Source organism: Gallinula chloropus (genome assembly GCF_964237585.1).
Source record: "Gallinula chloropus genome assembly, chromosome: 1".
NCBI lineage: Eukaryota > Metazoa > Chordata > Aves > Gruiformes > Rallidae > Gallinula > Gallinula chloropus.
This window is the reverse complement of record NC_140085.1, coordinates 22,479,450-22,501,495: the sequence shown is the minus strand read 5'-3', so window position 1 is coordinate 22,501,495 and position 22,046 is coordinate 22,479,450. Positions and strand designations below refer to the sequence as shown.

General features: G+C 41.8%; 1 protein-coding gene across 1 annotated transcript in view; it reads left to right on the top strand.

Moving 5' to 3' along the window:
- Positions 1 to 739: 739 nt before the first annotated feature.
- The window catches only part of CRY1 (cryptochrome circadian regulator 1), a 38,922-nt gene continuing 17,615 nt past the window's right edge, over positions 740 to 22,046 (top strand). The window contains exon 1 of the mRNA XM_084271025.1: positions 740 to 955. Coding sequence (XP_084127151.1) covers positions 798 to 955 — 158 coding nt within the window. The 5' untranslated portion in view covers positions 740 to 797. The remainder of the gene's footprint in view (positions 956 to 22,046) is intronic.

Here is a 22,046-nt window from a genome sequence, read left to right as displayed (position 1 = left end):
GCTCCTGCGCGTGCGCGCAGCCGCTTCCTGACAGGAATGGGCGCCTCCACGAGCCTCCTCGGAGCCCCGTGCTCATCCGGGTCCCGCCGCCCCGAGCCGGGGGAGGGGACGCGGTCTCCGCCCCCGGGGCCACTCCCCGCTGGGGCCCGCCGCCTCGTGCCGCCCCGGCGGGTGGGTTTCCCGCCGAGATCGCGAGCTCCCCCAGCCCCCGACCACCCCGCCGCGGGAGCGGGGCCAGCCGCGCCCCTCTGCCCCCGGCCCCGGGCCGCCTCCCCCCGCCCCTGGTAGTAAACACACTTCAGAAACGTGAGGGGCAGCGGTCACGTGGGAGAGGGCTGGACCAATCGGCGCCAGGGGGCGGGGCGGGGCGCCCGGCGGAGCACCAGCGCCCGGCGTAGAGTCACAGGGCGAGCGGCGAGGCGGTGGCTGCTGGTTGGCACGAGGCGCGCGCGGCCGGTACTGACGGCCGCTTCCAGCGGGCAGGGGGGGGGGGGCTCCGCCGCCCCGGAGAGACCGGCTGATCCAGCTCTTCTTCCTTTCGTCCGTCTCTGCTCTCCCCGGCGCGGGGGCTTCGCGGAGTGATGCGTCCCCGCCGGGCGGCCGCCCCCGCCGTCTCCGCCGGGTCCTAGAGCCGCCCGAGGCGAGGCCCCGCGGACCCCGCGCCGCTCGGCCGCTCTCTCCGCGCGGGGCGGCGGCGGCCGTTGCTCGCCCGGGCGCCGAACGGCGGCGCCGCGCCATGAGCGGCTCCGCGGGCGGCGGCGGTTCCCGCTGAGCGCCCGCGCCCCCGGCCCGGAGGCATGGGGGTGAACGCCGTGCACTGGTTCCGCAAGGGGCTGCGGCTCCACGACAACCCGGCGCTGCGGGAGTGCATCCAGGGCGCCGACACGGTCCGCTGCGTCTACATCCTGGACCCCTGGTTCGCCGGCTCCTCCAACGTGGGCATCAACAGGTGGCGGTGAGTGCGGGGCGGCGGGGGCCCTAATCCCCGCGTTATGTATGCGGTCACGCTGCTTCCCCGCCATCCCCTCCCCTCGCTGCCCGATTGGGCCACTGCCAGCGCCGGCTTCCCTCGCCCGCCTGCCCGCCCGCCCTCCCTTCCCGCGGCTTCAGCAGCGGTGTTACATATCCAGCCCCTGCGCCGGCCCGGGATGCGGCTGCCGGGGAGGGGAAGCCTTAGGCAGAGCGCGGGCCCGGGCGGGGCGGGGTGCCGTGTTTTCCCGGGGAAGGGGGTGCTTGTTCTCGCTGCCGGAGGGCACCTAGGAGCCCCAGACCGGGGTTGCTGCGGGATTGCGTCGCGGGCCGCCGGGCTGCAAGTGCCGGGAGGAGCAGCCCGCAGGGCTCGCTTCAGCTCGGCACCTCTGGGCGGACGAGAAACCCTGCACTGGCCCAGGGAGGCTCCGTGCTGGGAAAAGCCTGTTAAACTGCTTGATTCGTTCAAAAGTAGCGCGTCGGGGCGCCTTTCCTGCGGGGAAGGGTAGCAGCTTGCTTTTCCAGAGCATGCAGGGCTTTTCCCGCACCTTCAAGCGGGGTGGGATCGTATCTGAAACAAATCCGAACTTCACCGTGGAGTTGTGGCTTCTGTGCTGAATGTGTGCCGTGAGGCGGCAGGGCTCTGGGGACTCCGGAAACATCGCGGGGGGTGTGAAAGGTGCTGCCCTTCTAAAAGGGCTGGTAATTCTGTAGGGTTCTTGTACCAGCCGTGCACCCAGTGTCGGGGACTTGAAATGCTCGTGAGCTTAGCCTGCCCAGACTGTAAGAATAGTTGCCTAATTATGGAACAAGCACAATGAAACTTGGCTTTTTGCCAAGTCATAGAAGAATAACAGTGTTGAGATACTTCTGAGTTTGATTTCAGTTTACTTCTCTTCAAAGATTATTTTTTTCAGATTTAATAATTTCTATCCCAGGTCATTAAGTACTTTACTGCCAAGGTAACTTATGTCTGGAGGCTTGGTGTGTGCAGTGTGTTAAATGCTTTCTGTGAACTGTAACTTGACGGTTATTCCATTTTCACTGACAAAAACTAATGTTCGTACCACTTCAGAATGATAATTGTTAGATGCTTCCCATGTCAGAGGTTCATGATGTATGTTTCTTTAATAGAGGCTTTTAAAATTATTTTGAACAAGGGGATTTTTGGAATAACAAATCCTGACTTTATAAAGGAAGCATAGAGGTCTTGGTTGTATGGATGAAGCATGAACTTAACCTTTAGAAGGATATAGGCAATTGACACAGACCTAAGTATTAAAGAAGTCACATGTTGAGAATATTTCATAGGTTTCTAATGTATTTTGTAATTGGAATGCTAACCCGCTTGTGGCTCTATTTTCTGAGCTAGTGAATGATAGACAAATGTGAACTTTGATTCTAGCAAAAGGAAGTTAATGTCTTCAGTTCTACTGCCCTCGTTCTTCAATGACTTTAATATGGCTGTTAGCTAATACAGACCTTGAATACATTTGTGTGTGTGATATGTTCGACAGCTGGTTTATTTCAACAGTGTTCTTGGTGATCTAGAAGATAACTACTCCCTGCGCTGCATTTTGCATTTGAAGAAACCCCATCTTTTTTTTTAAGTTGCTGTTTAGAGGGGCTGAGTTTTTGGTGGTGTGCCCTTGCTTGCCCATTTACTTAATGGAGAGAAGCACTTTTCTTTCAGTCCATTGTTTTTTGTATACTTCCCCCCCACTGTTGAAGATCTCCCAGAAGAAGGGTAAATTACCACTCGCCTGTCCAAAGAACTTCTATCTATTTCATAGGCCTCAAGTACCATCAAGGCACATGGTGCACGTGGATTTGAGCAGGAAATCTCTCTGCCTTAATAGCCTGGTTTTGTGAGATCTTCAGAGTTTTTCAAGTAGAATAACTTTATAAAATAACTGTCAGCTAAAGCTGTGTTTTATTAGAGTGATCTCAAATTATTATTTCCACAAATTTACTAGTTTGGAATGAATCCATTTTTAGGTTTCAGCAGTTTTGATGAGTTATTTTTAACCAGTGGTAACACACACGTTCACAGTATGCACACACAAGACTTATGATGCGTTTTTTTGGTTTACCAGTCTCATTTGGCACAAGCATTTTATCTCCTTGGTCACTTGATGACCCTAAGCAAGATGCTTGCTTAAATGCTTGTGGAGTAGGATGTGGGATTAGTCAAACATATTTTATTTGAGATTAGGAGCAGAAGCCCTCTAGCATTTGGAACATGAGCCAAATGTAATCTTCTGGTGTGAATTTACAGCGGTCCTTTCTTAGTTTGAATTGACTGACACCAAGAGTTTATGTTCTGGTGAGTTTAGGGGCCTAATGCCCTGGCTAAAGCTCTTGTCTGTCAGAGTTCAAAGTATGTCTAACACAATGGCTATGAGGAAAAGTGTTGCAAGAATCCAAGAAACCAGGACGTTTTGTTTCTTACTAGAGCAAATATGTAAGGAGCTCCTTATATATTGACCCTCTGCAGAGTTGCCATTTCATTCGGTTCATTAAAAAAAAATGGGTATTAAGTCTGGTAAATAGCAGCCTTTAAAACATAGGTGCTTTTTGATTAACTTTTCTCTTTAAACAGTCATGTAACACTCATGAACTAATATTTTTGTGTAATTGCACTATTGAGCAAGTCTAATTACTAAGCAGTCACGTGGTCTTACTGACCTCCTTTCTCCTGGCATTCAGCCTACCTGTTCTGAAACTGTGAATGCTACGTAACAAATGCCAGGGTCTTCCTCAACTCACTTAACTTTTTTTTTTTTCTGGTTCTGTTCTGTTTCTTCTTCTTGTTCCTTCGTTCAAGCTGTCAAATACGTGAAGGTGTGCATGCACTGAAACATGCTTTTTCTATATAATGAGCTTTCCAGTGTCATTCACAGATTAAAGCTTATGAGAGAGAAGTTATTCAGTGCAGTAGAAGGTGATGGAGAGATGGTGGAGGAAGGTGGTAAATGGAAAATAGGTCTATGACACTCCCTTAAAGTTTTGTCAATTACCCTTCTTTTGGCAGCAGAATTAGCATACATCTAATTGTGTCAACAGAGTAGGCAAAGAATGTAACTTACGTACTCCAACAAGTAACCATTACCTACTTATGAAAAAATGTATTTGTATGTGCTCGGAAACTTTTCCGTATTAAGGAGAATGGGATCTGTTGTTTAGAAGTATCACTTAGGGGACGGATTAATTTAGCCCTGGTTTTAGTACAGAGTGGCAATTGATCACAATGCCTGAAAAGAAATGCAAACATTCTGTTAGTTGCTGCATAAGAATTTACATTGGCTAATAATTTACCTTTTCAGTTTATCTTTTTGAATGTGTATGCATGTTTTTGATATGCTAGTTAAAAGATTTGCTTGCAGCAATTGATTAAAAAAGATGGATGGGATAGTCTAATCTTGCCAATCTTTGTATTTCTTGTTTTAATAATTCCTGAAGAGACCAACTTTCACTTTTAGAATGAGTAGTAGATCTTGGTTTGTATATCTAGTAGATTTTGTGAGACTATTGGTGGGTTCAACATCCTGCAAAGTTAGTCACTGCTGTTATGGCAGATAGTCCTATTGATTTAGGAGAAAGAGAAGATATGGTGGGGTTTTTGGTTTTTTTTTTTAAACACTAATACCTCAAAACATATTAAAAATGTGAGTTAAAAAAATTGGCAGGACAATCACTACAATTCGTGGAATTGGAAACTTGTTTAAATAATGAATACTTTGACATCTTTCTGTAGCATCAGTTAAATTCTGCTGTTCTGTGCATCTGCTTCTGAAAATATGCTTACAGTTTCAGGTTATATAGGAAATCATTTGTCCTATAGATAGCTGTTCGTTGGATGTGGGATTGGTGAAGAAAGCATGTCAATTTAAATATTCTATGAGTGATATCCGTATTAAATGATATCATATCTGTAACTCAGGCAGGCAAAAAGTGTGCATTATGCTTTGTTAATTTTAGTGTCATGTTTGGTATGTAAAAAGGAGCATGCCAAAATCTAATTATGACTTCCCTGCTAAAAACATCCCTTTGAGTTTGTTTTCCTGGTATAGCACTTAGTATGAAAATCTGTTTGATTTATGAAATATTTGACATTGAGCCAATCATCTAAAGTATAGAGGCAAAGCTCTTGACTTGTCATACAAAGACAGGCATACATCGAGCTTGGGAGTAACAGTAGAGTTATGTGTATTCTATAGATACTTCGGGGTTTCTTTCACAGGGTAGGTGGCCTGTACTGAGCTCTGCTGCTATAGGTAGGGTGCAACAGGTCCGCAAGAGAACTTCAATATTCCTGTATTGTGTTCTAGACATACCCGTCATACCTTTTAATGAGTGGCGTCAACTCTTAACTCTGTGCGCACCTTGGAGCACTTTTGTCCAGCCAGCCCACTAAATTAAGGGTGATTAACCTGGAAATTTCAAAATCTGTTATCGAAGAGCGGTAACTTGTTTTCAGATGAGAGTTTTGTGAGACTAGTGGTTAGAATGGAGAAACCCTCCAGTACCACATACCTAGGTTGCCCACCCATCCTCCTCCATAGAAAGCCCTGTCTACCCCAAAAGTGCCCCTAGTTCAGTGATTCCCTTCGTAGTTCATGGTGTTACATGATCTAGGCCTATGATTTACAAAGTACGTCACTGAGACACGCTGACGTATGTCCTCATGGTTTTAATCCTGCAGTGTTGATGAAAGGAGTGGTTCCACCCTTTTGTGATAGCACACAGCCCTGTGGTGAACCAGGTTAGCTCATCAGTCAGTCCAAAAGGATTAGTTGCTGGTTTTGGTAGGATTAGCTCCTTGGTTGATTGTGCTAGCAAAAAGGGCGCAATAGTAGTAGTGAGGAGGTGAGAGGGGGAAGGCCAGGTACCATTTCTTTGAGTGGCAGTATGAATTTGAGCCAGATTGAAGTGGTCAGTATAACTGGCCTGCATTGCTTGTGTGTGTAGTAATCACCGGGTGTATTTTGGAAGGTCGTTATTGGCTTCTTCTGTGGCTTGCCATGTGTTGACACCCTTCAAAGTTACATTGTCAGAATTCAGTATCCGCCTTTTTACTGTGTTAGAGGGAAGGCCCCATCCGTATGTTGTCAAGTTGTCAGAATGTGAGAAGTAACTTTGCCAGCTGAGAAATTACGCTATGCTTGCTTGCTATTTTGTTGAATGATCTTGTATCTCCAGATTCTGTGATGTGGCTATTACTAAATTGGACAAGAAGTCCAGACCAAGCGCTGTTTGGTCTGGAGAAAGCAGGTGGCACGGCAAATTCGGTTCTATAAGTGTTCAATAAGTTGTGTTTTTTCCAAGTGGTGGTTATTGTAGGCCAGAAAAATCCCAGTGAGCATTTACACAATTTGCTTTCTGACTGTAAAATTGATATGGAAGGAATCTTAATTCCTTGGGTTAAGAACTTTTGAGGTTTTAGAGACGTGATTTTACTTCACCAATCTCCAAGTTTGAGGATATCAAAAGAAGATCTGGGTGGAGTGTTCTTGATATGCAAGAGTAGCATGTGGACTTTGAGTATCAAGGGACAAATACAGTCTGGAGACAACTCCATGGGATTATTTCGTTCTTCCTTCTTTCTCAGGACCAGAAATATTTTTTGTTTGTTTTATTTTGCCTAAGTATCGATAGATCACATTCTTTATCTGAGCAAGGGAAGCTAACCTGCCTGCAACTTGTGGTGCTCCCTCCTTTGGTCATAAAAGGAGAGGGTGATAACCCCCAGCAAACTCCATCTGTGATGAACATGAAAGCAGCTTTTTTGAGGCTATCAAGACTACAGACTTTTTTTTTTCTTTTTCTCACAGTATGTGGCTGATCAGTGTCAATTCTGCATCAGCTCTTCAAAGCAAATTATTTTATGTATTCTCATCCTCTTTTGGCCATTTTCATGCAGTAAAGTATCTTTTCCTCCAATTTATGAAAATGTCTTAATTCCTACCAATGGAAGCAAACCTATTTCATTATGGAATGTTGCAGGAAAAGCTGTTCATCACTGTACCACCTGAACTTTTTTGTTCCTGATAGTTTATCTACAGCATGAAAGCCTTTATTTTCAAGGAAAGTGATTCTCTCCCATACCCTCTCGATGCTTGGCAGGTTTTCAGGTTAGTTATATAACCCGGGATAGGAGGAAGGTCAAGCTGCTGGTGAAGTCAGCCATTTTTTCAGTGTGGAAGTTATGCTGAGGTCTGTCATGTATTAATTTGTATATCAACAGAAACCCTTCACTTTCGGGAATTTTGTGACCTGCCCATAGTGATCTAAAAAGGCAAAAGTCAGCTTGAGCATGGTTTGGTTGTGTAAGTAGTGTGGGAGTATGAGGCTTTGTGTTTTACAGGCTTAGTAATTTGCATATCACATTTTAGCAGGTTTAATAGCTGTGCTTTGGTTACCTCTAAGAAAGGACTGGATTTGATTACCGGCATAATAACCTCACAGTATTTTGGTGCAATACACTTTATGACATTTTCCAGAACTGTAAAGGCAGAGCAAGGTTGGTTTGTGTGCTTCTCTATACTTCTGGTTTCAAGTTCTTTGCAATCTAGGTCAACAGGTGAACTATAATTGCAATGTTCTTCTAACCCCGAAGCCTCCATATATTTTTTCAGGTCACCATTAAGCATTTGCTTTCACTGCTTTGGAGTTTTATGTGTGTAAGTGTTTCTTTATGCGAGAATAAGTCTCTAGTGGAGGTGAAGGATAGACCGGAAAGGACTGGGGAAAAACAGGTCAATGTTGCAATGTTCCGTTTCAGGTGTGTAAACCAAGGCAGCTATGCCAAAAGTCTATGTGTATATCTATACTTTCAGAGTAGTTACAAATCAGAGAGCATGCCAGTTACTAAGGGTGAGATATTATTAAAAATTTACACATGAGCTTTGTTAGCATTAGTGTAGAGAGTAGCTGAGATGCAATGAACAGTTTTCTAAAATATGCTGCTTTTTTTTCCCCCCTCAAATTTTATGCTTTGATACTTTCTTAAAAATTGCATTTGTATTTGAAAGGTCTGAAAGTCTATCTTAGTAAACTTGGGTAGGAAGTAAGAATTTGCTAATACTTGGTGTTTGAGAAGCAAATTCAGGCTGTGACTCATAATCTCTTCAGAAAGTGCTAACTCAAGAGGTTCCTTCCAGTATGATGGAACCTATTCAGATTATCAGAGATGGAAGGGATTTCTTCCAGTTGAACATTGGTCGGTATATGTCCTGCAAGGCTGATTTCTGTGTTGACAGGCATGTGGTATCATGTACACCTGAGCTTTTGGGTTACGCGTTGCTTCCTCCTGCAACTAAGCTGGAGAAGTTTTCTGGTCCTGCTTTTGCAGCTTACTTATGTCAGTGATTCTTGATGTGTAAGGAAAGCATTTCCCTTCCTGTTCAGTCCCATCTGTTTGGTGGTGCTTGCACAGCCCGGAGAAGTAAAGGCTGCAACATTTTTGCATTGTGACATTTGAGTCCTTTCAGAACACAAACTTCTATCCTTTCATAAGAAAAACTACAAACATTCAAAAAAAATCTGTTTGACCTCAAAGGGGGAAGTGGTGATGTATGAAACATGTTGTTACTGATGCTTGGGTGATGGAGAGGAAGTATCTACAGCACAGGCTAGTTATAAACAACTCCTGTAAGGAATACTTGGATTTTTCTATCTGTTACTCATCCAGAGCATGGAATCCATGTCCTGGGAAATGCTTTACTGCCTGTATACCAAGGAACCTATAGAGTTCAGCACTTGCAGATTTGGTTTGGTTTGTTTTCTTAATGGCAGTATTCTACTTACCTTGTAGGTGAAGGATAAACTGCTGCAATTGAGAGAAGGAAGCAAAATAATGATCTAAGGAACAGAAATAGGAGGGCAACTTTCATCAGAAAGACGAGTAAATTAGGAGGTAACTCCTTCATGTGGGTTATTTGTTACTTCGTGCCTTGTATAGGTCGTAAAACATGATCGCGGTCCGCATGGTTAAAATTTTGCTACGCAGTAAAGATACAGAACACCACGGCAAGCTTTATCTCTGTTTCGCAATCTGAGTGTGCAGTTCTGAAGTACTGGAGAAGTGTACAGAGAATTATGAGACTCCATTTTATAGAGCAAATGGATGATTTAATTTCCAATACATTGGATTAATTGAAGAATGTAGTAATTTTTTTTTTCTTTTCCGCGTTCTATTGTGAGTTTCCTCCAAGTTGAAATTTTCCACCTGTGAACTCTGTGTCATCAACTGTGGGGTTTTGTTGTGTGTTGTCTGAGGATTCTTTTTCTTCCTTCCTATTTCACATTCTTGAGAATAAACAAACTCATTTATTCTAGGAGTCTTAAAGTAGAAGAGGGTAATACAGCTTTTAGCAGAGATTGCCTATTACCATTTCCCTTATTTCACTCTCATGGGAGAGGCGTGCCTCTACCACTGTGAAACTAGGATACTTTGTAAAATTTATTTTAAATGCGTAATTTTTGTCATCTGGGTTTCAGAAAAGTCTTTGGGAAAGAGGTGGCATTTTGGTTTGGTTCTTTGTTTTCTTAACTCTTCCTGTTAGTGAGCCTAAGAAGTTGAAACTATCCAAGTCTTAATGAGGGTGATCAAGCAAAGGATGTCATCTGAATTATTTGTTTTATTTGGGTTGCCTAGGGATCATTCCTGTGACTTTCCATCACGGTTTTTCAGTAGATGATAGGCTTAGTAAGATCTAGTTTACTGTGCTTTATCTGTGTTTCTCTTTAGGTAGCTTAGCTGGTTTTACTGCTATTATGTGGTATATCCCAAATCCTGTGAATGCTTCTTTAAGTGACTTGCTATGAATGACTTTTTCCTTTTTTCTCTCTGGTGTACTCTTCAACTGGTATGTTCTGGAAACATCTACTAATGAGTAGTTCCTTCAGTTTGTAACAACGGAAGAAGTTATGAATTGCAGTGATGCTGATAGTTCAATAATTTGTGGTATCTTTTCCCCTTTTACTTCAAGACTTTCATAATCTGGGGTGATCTGTATAAAGATTGGTTTCGATCATATAGAAGTAGAGGGTTTTTTATTTGATTGAAGTTTCCTCTCTGCAAGCTAGTTGCCAATAAATTTACTGATGAGAAGTACTTTATTTCAGTGGTAGCGTGTTTTTCTTCTAAACCATGAAGAAAATCATGGGTTTGTGGGAATAACGTGGATCTTCCTATTTTTAACCTTTTAGATTTTTGGCTTTCTGCATTCTTTCAAATATAACTCCACCAACCTCTCTCTTTCAGTGCCAAACCCATGAAACATTTAAAGTCTGAAACATTGTGTTAGTTTGCCAGTAAATGCTGCATTTACTGAAAGTTGTACTCCAGGTCTTTACTACTTCCATATGGGACAGCACAATGGAGCTTGCATTTTTTGGCACTGGAGGTCATGCTTTCAATCAGAAAAGTGTTACTACTGATCAGATGTTGCTCTTGCAGTAGCAGACTTTCTTATTATTTTTATTTTGTAATTGTATGGGTTTTTTTTTTATTCTACTATTTTTACCTGGTGCTCTATGTTTTGTCAAATGCAATGGTAAAATAAATTTTCTTTTTTTTTTTTTTTCTTGCTGTTTGAAGACTGTGGAGTAATTATCTCATTATATAGGATTTGTTCCTGAGTGAAAGCATGGGTGAAATTTTAAACACTTCTCTACTCACAGTACTGTATCATCATCAATGCCAATATTTTTCCTGCTGAACTTAAAACTTTTAGGAAGTCTTAAGGTAAAGTAAGCTTTGGAGAGCTTTGTGTGTAGTTTGTTTTTCTGCTGTTTTAGCATGCACTGTATCTGTCAGAATCTTTCTGCTAACCAAAGTTTAATTAGGATGTACTGTATGGTAATTTGTAGCTTGCCTTTTGTTGGAATGAGTTGTCTTCTGCTTGGAAGTGTTAGTCTCTTGTGCTTGCCTCTTCGATTTTTACCTTGAATGAAAGCTTTTAGAACTTAGGGTTTTGCATAAATTGATCAAAAAATGTGTGCAAGTCAGCATAACTGACGTCTGAAGTCTTGTAGGCTTTTTTCTACAGGGGTAATCTTTTTCTTCGTGAGGTTAATGTATAGCTCAATGAAGCGTTGTGCTGGCAATGTTTTTTCCTTTGCCATAAGGTTAATGGTCATTAACAGCAACAGGAAATTAAGTAATTGCCAATGTTGCTTCCGGGGTTTGTGTGGTACCTTTGTCTTCCCCTGCTCTGCTGTCCATGCAGTGTTAAATCCGGGTTAAGAAACGTCTTGGCTTTACCTGTCATTCACGAGGGCTTTTCCTTCACGCGGGTTTGCTGGTCTTTAGACCCGCACTGAGGGATTACGCCCAGCAGCCCGAGCTGGGGCGGCGGCGCGGAGCAGGCGCCTGGCGCTGACGCTCGCTGCCAGCTGTTGCTCTGGCAGGGGACACGTTGTTCACAAGCTGCTGGTCACTTTCACACCTTCCCCTTCTATTTTTTTTTTTTTTTTATCGGCTTTTCCGTTTTTGAACATTGGCTTGGTACTTTTTGAACTCCGAGAACGTATTGGGTTTCACTTAACCTTTAGCAGCCAACGCTTCTAAATACGACACGGAGAGCAGAACCGACCCCGCTGCTTGTACCTGCTGGAAGCGTTTCGCTGTCCCGGTTAGGAATAAAGTTCGGCTGCGGTATGGGAATCCTCTCGGAGCGGCTCCGAAGGGAAGAAGAAATTGGGCTCCTACTACAAGGGTTACATATAACTGGAAAAGTAGGTCATTGTGGCAGGGAGTAGTCCAAACAGCGCCTGGTTGCCGCAGCAACGACCTACTTTAGGAAACTATTTTTGTTGATTCATATTGAAATGTTCTTGCAAATGGTAGAAGGAAATGATCAGGTTATGAGACATGTAGTAATGAAAACTGCAGGTTTTTCAGACCCCCCCACCGTGTCGTGTCCGTGCCGGTCCCATTCGCCCCTCTTCCCCCCTCCCCACCCCCCGCCCTTTAGTCTTGCCCCTTGATGTTTGCTTTTCTGCAGTTTGACCTCTAGTGGGGAGCAGCTCTTCCTGCTTGGAGGTTCTGCATAGCAATAATACTTATCAGCAGTGATTAAGTTTCCAGCGCTCACAGCCTGCACATGCTCTGCTATCATTTTTGTCTCTTGAAATAACTTTGGAGTTAAAAAAATAAAACCTTAAAAATCTTCTTTCCTGGAACTGTCTCTTTTCTGGAATGGTAATAATTTCTAGTGATAGTCATCTGCTTTTACTTTAACTCCTTTGTCTCCAACAAAGTTCACCTACCTTCAGGAAGGTGGTCTTAGGCCCCCCCCCCCCCTTTTTTTCCTCTTTTTATTTCCCCTCCCCCCTTTAATTTGGCAATGTTCCTTTCAGCATCTTCCATTCTGATCCTGGCACAAGCAAACTGGAAAAATAAATCCATCCTGTGTAGGATGGTGTTGTCCAGTTGGCTACCTTTATTCTTTCAACAGTCAAAGTAATAAGAAGTCTGTGACTTTTTATTGTTCACTTATATTATTCAGGAGGTCAATTTTGGTAATTCATTCCCATCTTCTGAAAGGAATGGGTAGACAGGGAAAACAAGGAAAAATATAAAAATGCAGTTGTTGTAATAAAGGTTTCATTCTTCATCTAAACTATCACTTCTGCAGAGATGATTGCGTATAATTTTTTTACTTATCAGAATGTAACAACTGTACTACATGTATTTTTTCAAGATTAATTTAGTTACTTCAAGTGAAGTACTTTCTGTTGGTCCTGACCTTCTGTATTGCAGTGAACTGCTGCATTTTTGGCAGATGGAAGATAGTGTGGTTATCTAGAGGTTATTTGATTTATTATTTTTTTCCATCTATTATGTCCTGAGCTGTGTTCTGTCTTACATTACTGAGCTCCCCCAGATATTTACATCAGCTTTAGGCTGGTGGAAGGTCTCTGCAGCATGAAGTGAACCTTCACATCCATAAGCATACTCCTATGTGAAGAAAGTTTGGGACAAAGTGGGATTTTTCTGGATTTTTACAGCTTTATAAACAAAGCTGTTTCAGTCATTTGGGGAGTTTTATGATGTTTGGGGTTTGGGTTTTTTTTAGATGTTGATTCTTTCTACGTGATTATTACTCAAAAACCTGAACACATTCTGTTCATGTTTACCTTACATGTAAATCACCAATTTCTGTTTTGAAAGACTAGTTCAAAAATTTTTGGCATTTTTGATTCATAAGAGTAGCAATGGGAAGCTAGGATAGTGCTGAATGTCCCTTTGCCATAAGGCAAACACCATATAGATGAAATCCAGTCAGTTTTAATTAAGATTTTTTCAGGAATGGCTTTTTTCTCTGTTTCCAAAACTTTCTACCAATTTCTGTCCTTGCTAATAGATTTCAGCTCTGTCCTTAATTTATCTTCTATTAGTTTAAGAGATTTTTCAGATATGGGAAGCCAGAGACAATGGAATTATACCCTAAGGACTTGCAATTTATATAATGTGGTTGAGCAATATGTTTATTTTACACAGTTTCATTTCTGGGAAACTTAAAACTGTGCAAAACCTCATTAGCAGTAATTAGAACCCTAAAAAAGGTCACTTTAATGCAAGGAAAGTAAAAGGACTTTATTAAAGTAAATGAGAGGCAGTATAAAATTTGTCCTTTAGAATCAGATTGCAAGGCTGTATCTTGTTATAGTGCTCTTATCACACTTGCTTTTTTGAAATGAGCTGTAGCTGTTACTTTCTCATGGACAGCTTAGATTGCTGAAAATAATGTGGCTGAACTATTTTATAAAGCAGGCCAGCTCTGGTTTAATTACATCAAGCCTTGTGAGCCGCTCATTTAAATAAGCGAACTCGGGTACATGAGAATAAGGAGGTTTAAATTTACTTAAATATGAGCGTGTCTGTACTCTCAAGTAACTTAGTTTTGCAATTTGCTTCTAGGTCATATTTCCCCAGCTGTCCCCATGCAAATACGTTTTGTTTGCTCTTGGGTTTTCCTTTATAGATCCAGCTAGTTTCTCTTTGGAAAGAGTAGGCATAAGGAATTAAAGTCAAATAATAAGGACTCTGATTTATCAGATTGGAATTAAAAGATCAGAGGAAAAACAAACTTATAATATATACATTGAAGAATAGAAGCCACTGGCAGACAGATTTGGGAAGCTATGAGCCTGTTAGTCTCCTATCACCAGAAGACTGACCTTTGTAACAAGGACGTAATTGGAGATGCTTGTGGCTAGTTACATGGAAGTAGTTTAGATGAATAATAAGTGCCCTTTGAATTTGAAGTTAAGATCTAGATCTTTACAGAGCTAAATACACTGTTTGGTCTGACAGAAAGCTCACAAAATAAGAACCAAGTGGAGGTTGCTGTTTGGGAGATTATTAAAGCCTTTTGAATAGGACAAAAAATGTGTGTGTTTCCGTCCTTTGGGGAATGCTAATTTGGAAAAGGTAGTTCAGTTCAGAAATTAATGAGGAATGGTATGTCAGGAAATGCTAGCTTTGTGTCCTGTGTAAACTAGGTTAGATTCGAACGATTTTGCAGTTCTTAATGGAGCAGTAGTTGGTATTCTAGTCCGACTCCATATGTGAAATAGTCCTTACTACTTAGCTTCAAAGAAGATGCACCCCAAAAGGACTTAGCTTGCAGAGATTGAATTTGCAACGTTGCTTTCTCTCAATTGCTGTTTGAAGCCTTTCTTTCATCCTTTTTCAAAGAGATGAATTTGTTTTTTAAGAATCTCTTTGGTAACAATTACAAATACTTCAGCTGTACGTGGGTTTGGGTGTATCTCACATTCTTCTGCCATCAGAGCTCTGTTTTGGCTTGAAGATTATAACAGTAGTAAATATTAGAGGAAAAAAGCCAAGTGACGCACTTCATGGTCTGTGTTTGGTTTTGTTTTTGCATGTGGATCAGCTCTTTCTAAGTTATGAAAGATGCTGAAGTCCTGAAGTGCACTCTAAAGGAGATGTTTTTTTTCTGCACGGACTGTAGGGCAGCCCTGCAGGAGATTAGTTAGGTCCCACAGCCGCTTCACTTAAGTATCTAGAGTTCAATAACGTGAACTTTTTCCTGCTCTTGTGTATAAGCTTAAAGGATAATACCTCTATGAAAAGCATCATTGTATACCTTTTTAGGATGTGGAAATTGCATTTGCTGAAACAATGTAATATAATAAGGCATGCCTCTGTGACCTTGATTTGGTAATAGGAAAATATTACTATGGCTTGCTGCCAAAGGATGCGGTGGAGTGTACATAACACTTAAATCCTGTCTGAGCTTAATCTTCTTACAGTTTCATAAGAATATACTGCTCGCGCTAAGACATGTTGGTCGGTGGCAGTCAAACAGGAAAATATAAAATATTAAATATTTGTATATAGGTGCATTCAATGTGTGATACTTCTTCGTGTCTCACACTCTGTCTTGGTATTAGATAAAATCTGCCTTATGCTCCCTGTAGAAGCTAGTACGAAGAATATGTTTACCTAAATGATACTGGACTCTCATAATGATCCAGCTGAACATATGGCTAAATAGCAGATATGTATAAAAGAAACTCTCTCTTCCCATGGAGAGAAATAGAAGGTGTGAGATGTGTTAACGCAATTCGGGTCCAATGCTGTAAACTATACTCTCTCAGATTAAAAAAATGTGGTTAATGTTATACAGTATGTAATATTCTTTCTTGTTATTGAATCCGGCTCTACTTAACTCTGAAAGATGAAGGAGGAATATCTGATAACCAAACTTGGGGAAAAAAAAGGTTTAATGAGAAAATAGCAGATGTTAAACCTCTGTTTAACATCATATCCATAAGGACATGAGTCTCTTATTTAAGTACTTTTTATTCCCTGGGGAGATTGTAATCAATGACTTGGCATGAGGATTTGTGGGTAGATAAAAGGTATTTAAAAAGGTTGGTTAATAAGAAATTTGGATGGATTGCTGGAAACTGACCAGTAATAGGCTAAAATATTAATTAAAATTAGGAATGAAAGAAGTCTTCCACTGTTCTTTTCATTCTTCTCAGAATGAAGAAGCCTGATTGGGTTCTTTTGTGTGGTACTGGCTGTGTACTCTAACACTCCTTCCTTACCTAATGGTTAAATCCAGACCATATATCAGTTCAGAGAGAAAACTCTGACACTGAACTGTCTTAATTCTTCAAGGCTTGGCACCACCACTTTCTGATGTGAATGATGCCTGGAAGAGGTCATTGCTTTTTAATTCCCCTCAGCTCCCGGAAACTGTTCTCACTTGATACTGGCAAGTATGGTTCTATGTGAGTGCAGATTCTAGGTGTTTATTGCTCCTAAAAAGAATCCCAAACAAGACTTAACAGTAGCGTTAAACAATGCATCTACAAGCATCCTCCTTGCAGGTCTCCTCCTAAATAAAACTGCTGCCTTTTAAACTGACTGCTCCTGACTTGTTCTCTGAAGAAAGTCTTTCATCGTGTTAATAGTGCACAGCCAGGAAGGCTGCAAGATGTGTTCAGTTTTGTTAATTTTGTTAATGGCTGTATTAACAATTAGTTATTTAACTTTTTAAATTTCTGCTTTGATTGTACTGGTTTGTTTCATTTGCATGGTTGGTACTGATTCAGTATATTCAATTCTGAATATACTTACATGACCCTCAGCAAAATCTGTAATGCTCTCTAAGGTTGTTGCTTGAAGACAAAGTATGCTTTGCATCAGCATCTTCCCAGTGTTACGATACGTAAATATTTTCTGCCTTCCTCCATCACCTCAGTCATGCATACACAGTTTGCTACTGTGAAATGAATGGTGAACTTTTTCTTCTTGTCTAGGGGAAGTTGAAGACCAGATGCTGAAACCTGGGGTGATGGTCTAGTCTGCTTAAAAAAAAAATACCCATGCATCCTTTTTTTACCTCTTTAATGAAGTCATGTCATGTAGTTTTTAAGTTCATTCAAAGTGAAAAAGAAAGTGCTTTCCCATTGACTGTTGGGTTGAGGTGTGGTGGTTTGACCCTGGCTAGAGGCTAGACACCCAACAAAGACACACTATCACTCTCCTTTTCAGATGGACAGGGAAGAAAATATATTTGGAGAGGCTTAGGAGTCAAGGTAAGAACAGGGAGAGATCATTCCACAAGCAGCATCATGGTCAAAACATACTCAAAACAGAATAACAGAAAAAACCCTAATTTATTACACTGTACAACACACACAGGGAAACTAGAGTCAGATTATAAGAAGTAGTCCCCCTGACCCCCTCTCTTCTTAGCAGACTCTACTCATGATTTGTCTCCCTTCCCCCTTGTTGTGGCACAGAGAGTAGCAGAGAATGGGGGTTTTGGTCAGTTCCTCATGAGTTGTTTTCCATCTTAGCTGGGGCGGGGTGTGTCTGTGTGTGTGTCTGTGTGTACGTACAGTGTGGCATTCCTCACACTCTTCCCCTGCTCCAGTGTGGGGTTCCACCCATGGGACACAGTCATCCATGAACTTCTTAGACTTGAGTCCTTTCCCACGGGCTTCAGCTTTTCACCAGCTGCCCCAGCGAGGGTCACTGATATGGGGCGCAGCCATAAATCATAGAATGTCTCTCAGGCCCAGACTGCTCCAGCCTGGTCACAAGCCTCAACATCCCCAGCAAACCTGCTCCAGCATGGGGGTGTCTGTCTCTTTCTTTCTCCATGGGCTGCAAGTGCTGGCAGAGGCGGGCTGCAACGGGGGTCACAGTATCTCCACCTGCTCCAGCATGGGGCCTCTCCATGGGCTGCAGGGGAATCTTTCTGGCACCTGAAGTGCCTCCTCCCCCACTTCTTCACTGGCCTTGGTGTCTACACAGTTTCTTACCTCTTCTTACTCCTTTCTCTGGTGGCAAAAAGTGGCTCCTAGTGTTTTGGGTTTTTTTTTCTCCTCTTAAATGTGATTCCCAGAGGCACTGTGACCATCGTTGGTGGGCTTGGCCTTGGTCAACAAGGATTCCGGCCTTGAGTTGGCTGGTGTTTACTCTCTTGTGCCTGCAGAGAGCTTCTGGCTGCTTCTTGCAGAAGCCACCCCGGCAGCCCCCCTTCTCCATCAACACCCATGCAAAACTACAAGAGGGAGAAGTCATTTTAGATTGTAGACTCAGAAATGTGACCTGTTACTGTAGGGAATTTAAATAGTTCCTAATTGCCACACTGGTGTGAAGTGTAATAGAGTTCAAGCCTAGAAGCGCTTTCTTCATATCTGCTATGAAGAAACTTTGCCTTAAGAGCTCACATACTGAAAAGAAATTACTTTTTACGAAATGGAGGTTTCATACTTGGTTTCAGTTCACAGATTAATATGCCATTCATTTTCATTTGTGTTATGCTGTGAAAGGAACACGTTTGTGTGTGTTTTGGTGTATCTCTTCAGAGAGAAAGCTCAAGTAATTTTTCCTTCTCTGTGCTTGAATGCTGCTGCTCTTAATTATGTTTAAATGTCTGCACTGAGCAAAGCACCTGCATGTTCCCATGCTGCAGTAAGTATCCATGCATGCTGTCAGAGTAATTTGAACTATTTGCACTTCCAAATAGGTGTTGCCAGTCAAAATGATACGTTGGAAAACTAAAAGCTCTTATCTTCCAGATCTTAATAATATGCTGTAACAGTGCGTTGAATGCTGAGAATTATTATTTTATGAATTTTCTATTAGTGTGCTTAATATGTGTGGGGTTGTGCGTGTTCATGGCATGTGCATGTTGTAGATGCTAGGTCATGAGATAAATGCAGTGCATTACAGTGCCATGCCAAAATTAGAGAAAGTTCTGGAATTAGAAGTTTTCCCAGGGTGTTGGTACAATTAAAACCTTTCCATTTACATAGGCCTGTTCACATATGCCCATGTTAACGTGTTAGATGAATGCACAGGTTGTGAAGGGTAGAATTTTCCTTCCTTAAATTCAGAGTAATGTGTACCTGAATATAACTGAAGCTAGGCATTAATTAGCATGTATTTAACTGTAGTAAAGATGCTGTACTGCTTCTGCAAGTTCCAAAGATATTCATAAGAAAGAGAAGGTGAAACCATTGGTCATGACAAGTAGTTGATTCAACTGTAAGTTTCTTGGTAGTGTTTGTGTCTAGAAGCAATGACTTAGGTTATTTTTTTTTAATTGATCAAGGCAGATCTGTGTATAGGGTTTTCTTTTTGACAAATTTTACTAACACTTTATCAAGAAAATGCTTTTTGATGTAGTATAGCATAAGTATAGTTGGTGAAAAACAAAAGAGATTTTGTTTACACAGCACATTTTGTTAAAACACATTTGGTCCAAATGAAAGATTCAAATATGCTTAATAAACTGCACACTGACTCTCAGCATAAACTTGTAAACTCAATCTGTGTTCTGAAAGTCAAAAGCAGTATTCCTTTGCATTGCTGTTACTTCAGATATCATAGGGTCACTAGGGTTTAATTTGGTCTGTTAATATGGGATAGTATACGTTCAGTGGCAGTACTGCAACTCAAAACATGGTTTGGTTGTTTTTCATTTGTTCTGTTTTTGGTTAGGTTGGGGAAATGGGTTTCTTTACTGGCCAGTCTACTCATTCCTTCCTACATATATGTAACAATTTGAGTCTACACCATTATGTTTTTTATGGAGATTGAAATACAGAAGTGTAGTGAGAGATAGTTAAGAGAGATAATAGAAGGTATTTGGGGAACAAACAAAATAGAGATTAAACAGCATTAAGGGCAAGTTTAGGGACCTTGAATGTGAATTGGAGACTGTGTGCATGTAATCTTCTTGAGTAGGGTTATGTGCCAAGTTCAGACTAGAAGTTGTGTGTTTTGTTCAGGTAGGAAGAAAAGAGATTGAGAAATTAGAGAATTGAGATGCAAATAGGAAAGAAAAACCAGCATTTTATGTTGCCAATTTGTCTTCATACCCTTTCCTTATGTTCTGTGAGAGGAAGTTGAAACAGAAAGAACACACCAAAACCCCCAACTTTTCCAAAGGCATCCGGGACAGTATTGCAGTTGTTTCCAGGAGGATTTGTGAAGTATAAGTGAAGGCACACGCTCTTTGAAAGTAAGATTCAGTTGGATAACATGAGTGATAAGCTCTGTCACTCCAAAATTAAAAAAAAAATCTCAAATGAAGCTGTACTTTTCAGAGTTTGTCTCAAAGTGGCTTTGGGCTGGGAATGTGGGGCCCAGGTTTTCTTTGACAGAAGCAGATGTGATTCTCGTCTGATTCTTAAAATGACTCCTGTATGGTTTCTAACTAAATGAGTATACAGAAAATGATTTTTAGATACAGCATATCCTTTGTGATCTCACTACTCAGGAGTTTTTAGCAAAATGAAAAGTGAGAGAATCAGACATTTTTGGTTTGTTCAGGCAGTACCATAGAAGCAAGCATAGTTGCCAGCCAAGAAGAAGTATTTTTGTACACTGGCTTCCTCTTGCTTGCTTTCTGTTACACCTTCAGGTCAAGTGAGCCACGCAGTTTTGGCATTTAATAGCAGCTACAGGAGTTTTCCTGCCAACCTTATATATATTAATTTTTACAGCTTTTCCTCCATATGAAGTTGGAGGCAACGTGTGCTTGGTAGGCCTCGCTTATATATTGCGAAATCTCTAGAACACCTAAAAAATGTCGGTAGGTTTACAACAGTCACGTGTGCTATATACCTTCTAGAAGGTGCAGCATTTTCATTGTAACTGGTTATCTTTTTAGGGTTACTTTTTAGAAACCTAGGTGTTTTAGGAACTCCTGGCTGCTTGTTGCCTTTGTCTTTGCAATACTCTGGACCCTGCAATGGTGCGGCCTACCCTTCCCTGGTAGCTCTGCACCCTGTCACCCAGGCTGCAGGTGCAGAGTGTCTCCAGAGCTCCCTGGCACTGCTTTCCCTGCATTGGTTTTGGGTGCCTGCTCCTGTGGCCTTGCACCTGCACATAATGTCGTTACAGCAAGCTCTCTTGAGAATAATGGCCTGCAGTGTGGAAATCTCCCCCGCCCCCCTCTCCCTTTGGGTGTAGCTTCTGGTTTATGGCAGGGGAATCCAATAATGTGAGAGCACAGAGGTTAATGACCGCCAGGCTCTGACTCAGCAGCTGCCCTGATCAACATGCACTTTGGTGAGTGCCAACAGCATTGTAAGAACAGCAGACACGGTTTGAGCAGCTCCTAATGAAAACCATGTTGTTGCTTCAAGGAAAAATATTGTGGAGGAGCCATTTGTTAAACTGGGGAAGGGCATGTATCCGAGGTCCTCCAGCATCTCTCTGTGGATAGCTTCAAGGGAGAGTTTTAATTTTTCATCTCCTTTTTAAAATATTTTTTTCTTCCCCTAAACAAATCACAATTGAAGTTATTTTTACTTACTGTGCCCACTAATAAATCTTGGCACATTAGAACCTGTCTCAACATCCTACCTGTTTTGTTTGAAGACTTGCAGATTTGCACCACCCCATTCCTCCCTTGCCTCTCCACCATGTCACCTCCCCTCCCGCCCCTCCCCCCCCCCCCCCCCCATTTACTGATTTATTCACTAAATAATTCAGGTGAAGTTACAGCCAAGATGCATGAAGCTGTTATACAGAGGGCTATTTTTACAAATGAAGGCCAAAGGGATATTTATGACCATGGAGTTCTCCGGTATGCTGTTTTTAGTAACAGTCCGGGCTGCTGTGTTGTAAGAAGTACTTGGATTAAGTTTAGTATTAGCAATAGTCCAACAGCTGATTGTTTGTTTGTTGGTTCATTGTGGTTGGTTTTTTTTTATTCCCTGTGGTGTGCCTTTTTCTATAGAGTGGCAAGATACTTCTAGTTTTAGTGAAGACTTGAGTATGTTTTAGTTCATTCTGGAGTTTGAGTAGTGTTGAGGTGAAAGCTAAAGTGATAGTGCACTTTGCATTTCTGAATTATGTCCTGTTGAGTATATTGTGTGGTGTTGAACTACTGTAAGCCAAGAGTAATTAGGATGTGAACATGCATGTGTTGCACACCAAAAACGTGTCTGATTTTCTTTTGTTAGATTGTTCCTCTTAGTTACCTTTCTCTATTGTAAAATTGGTTTTGCCTCAGAAAATAAATGTGGGCTTTCTCTCTTTTTTTTTTTGGCAATTC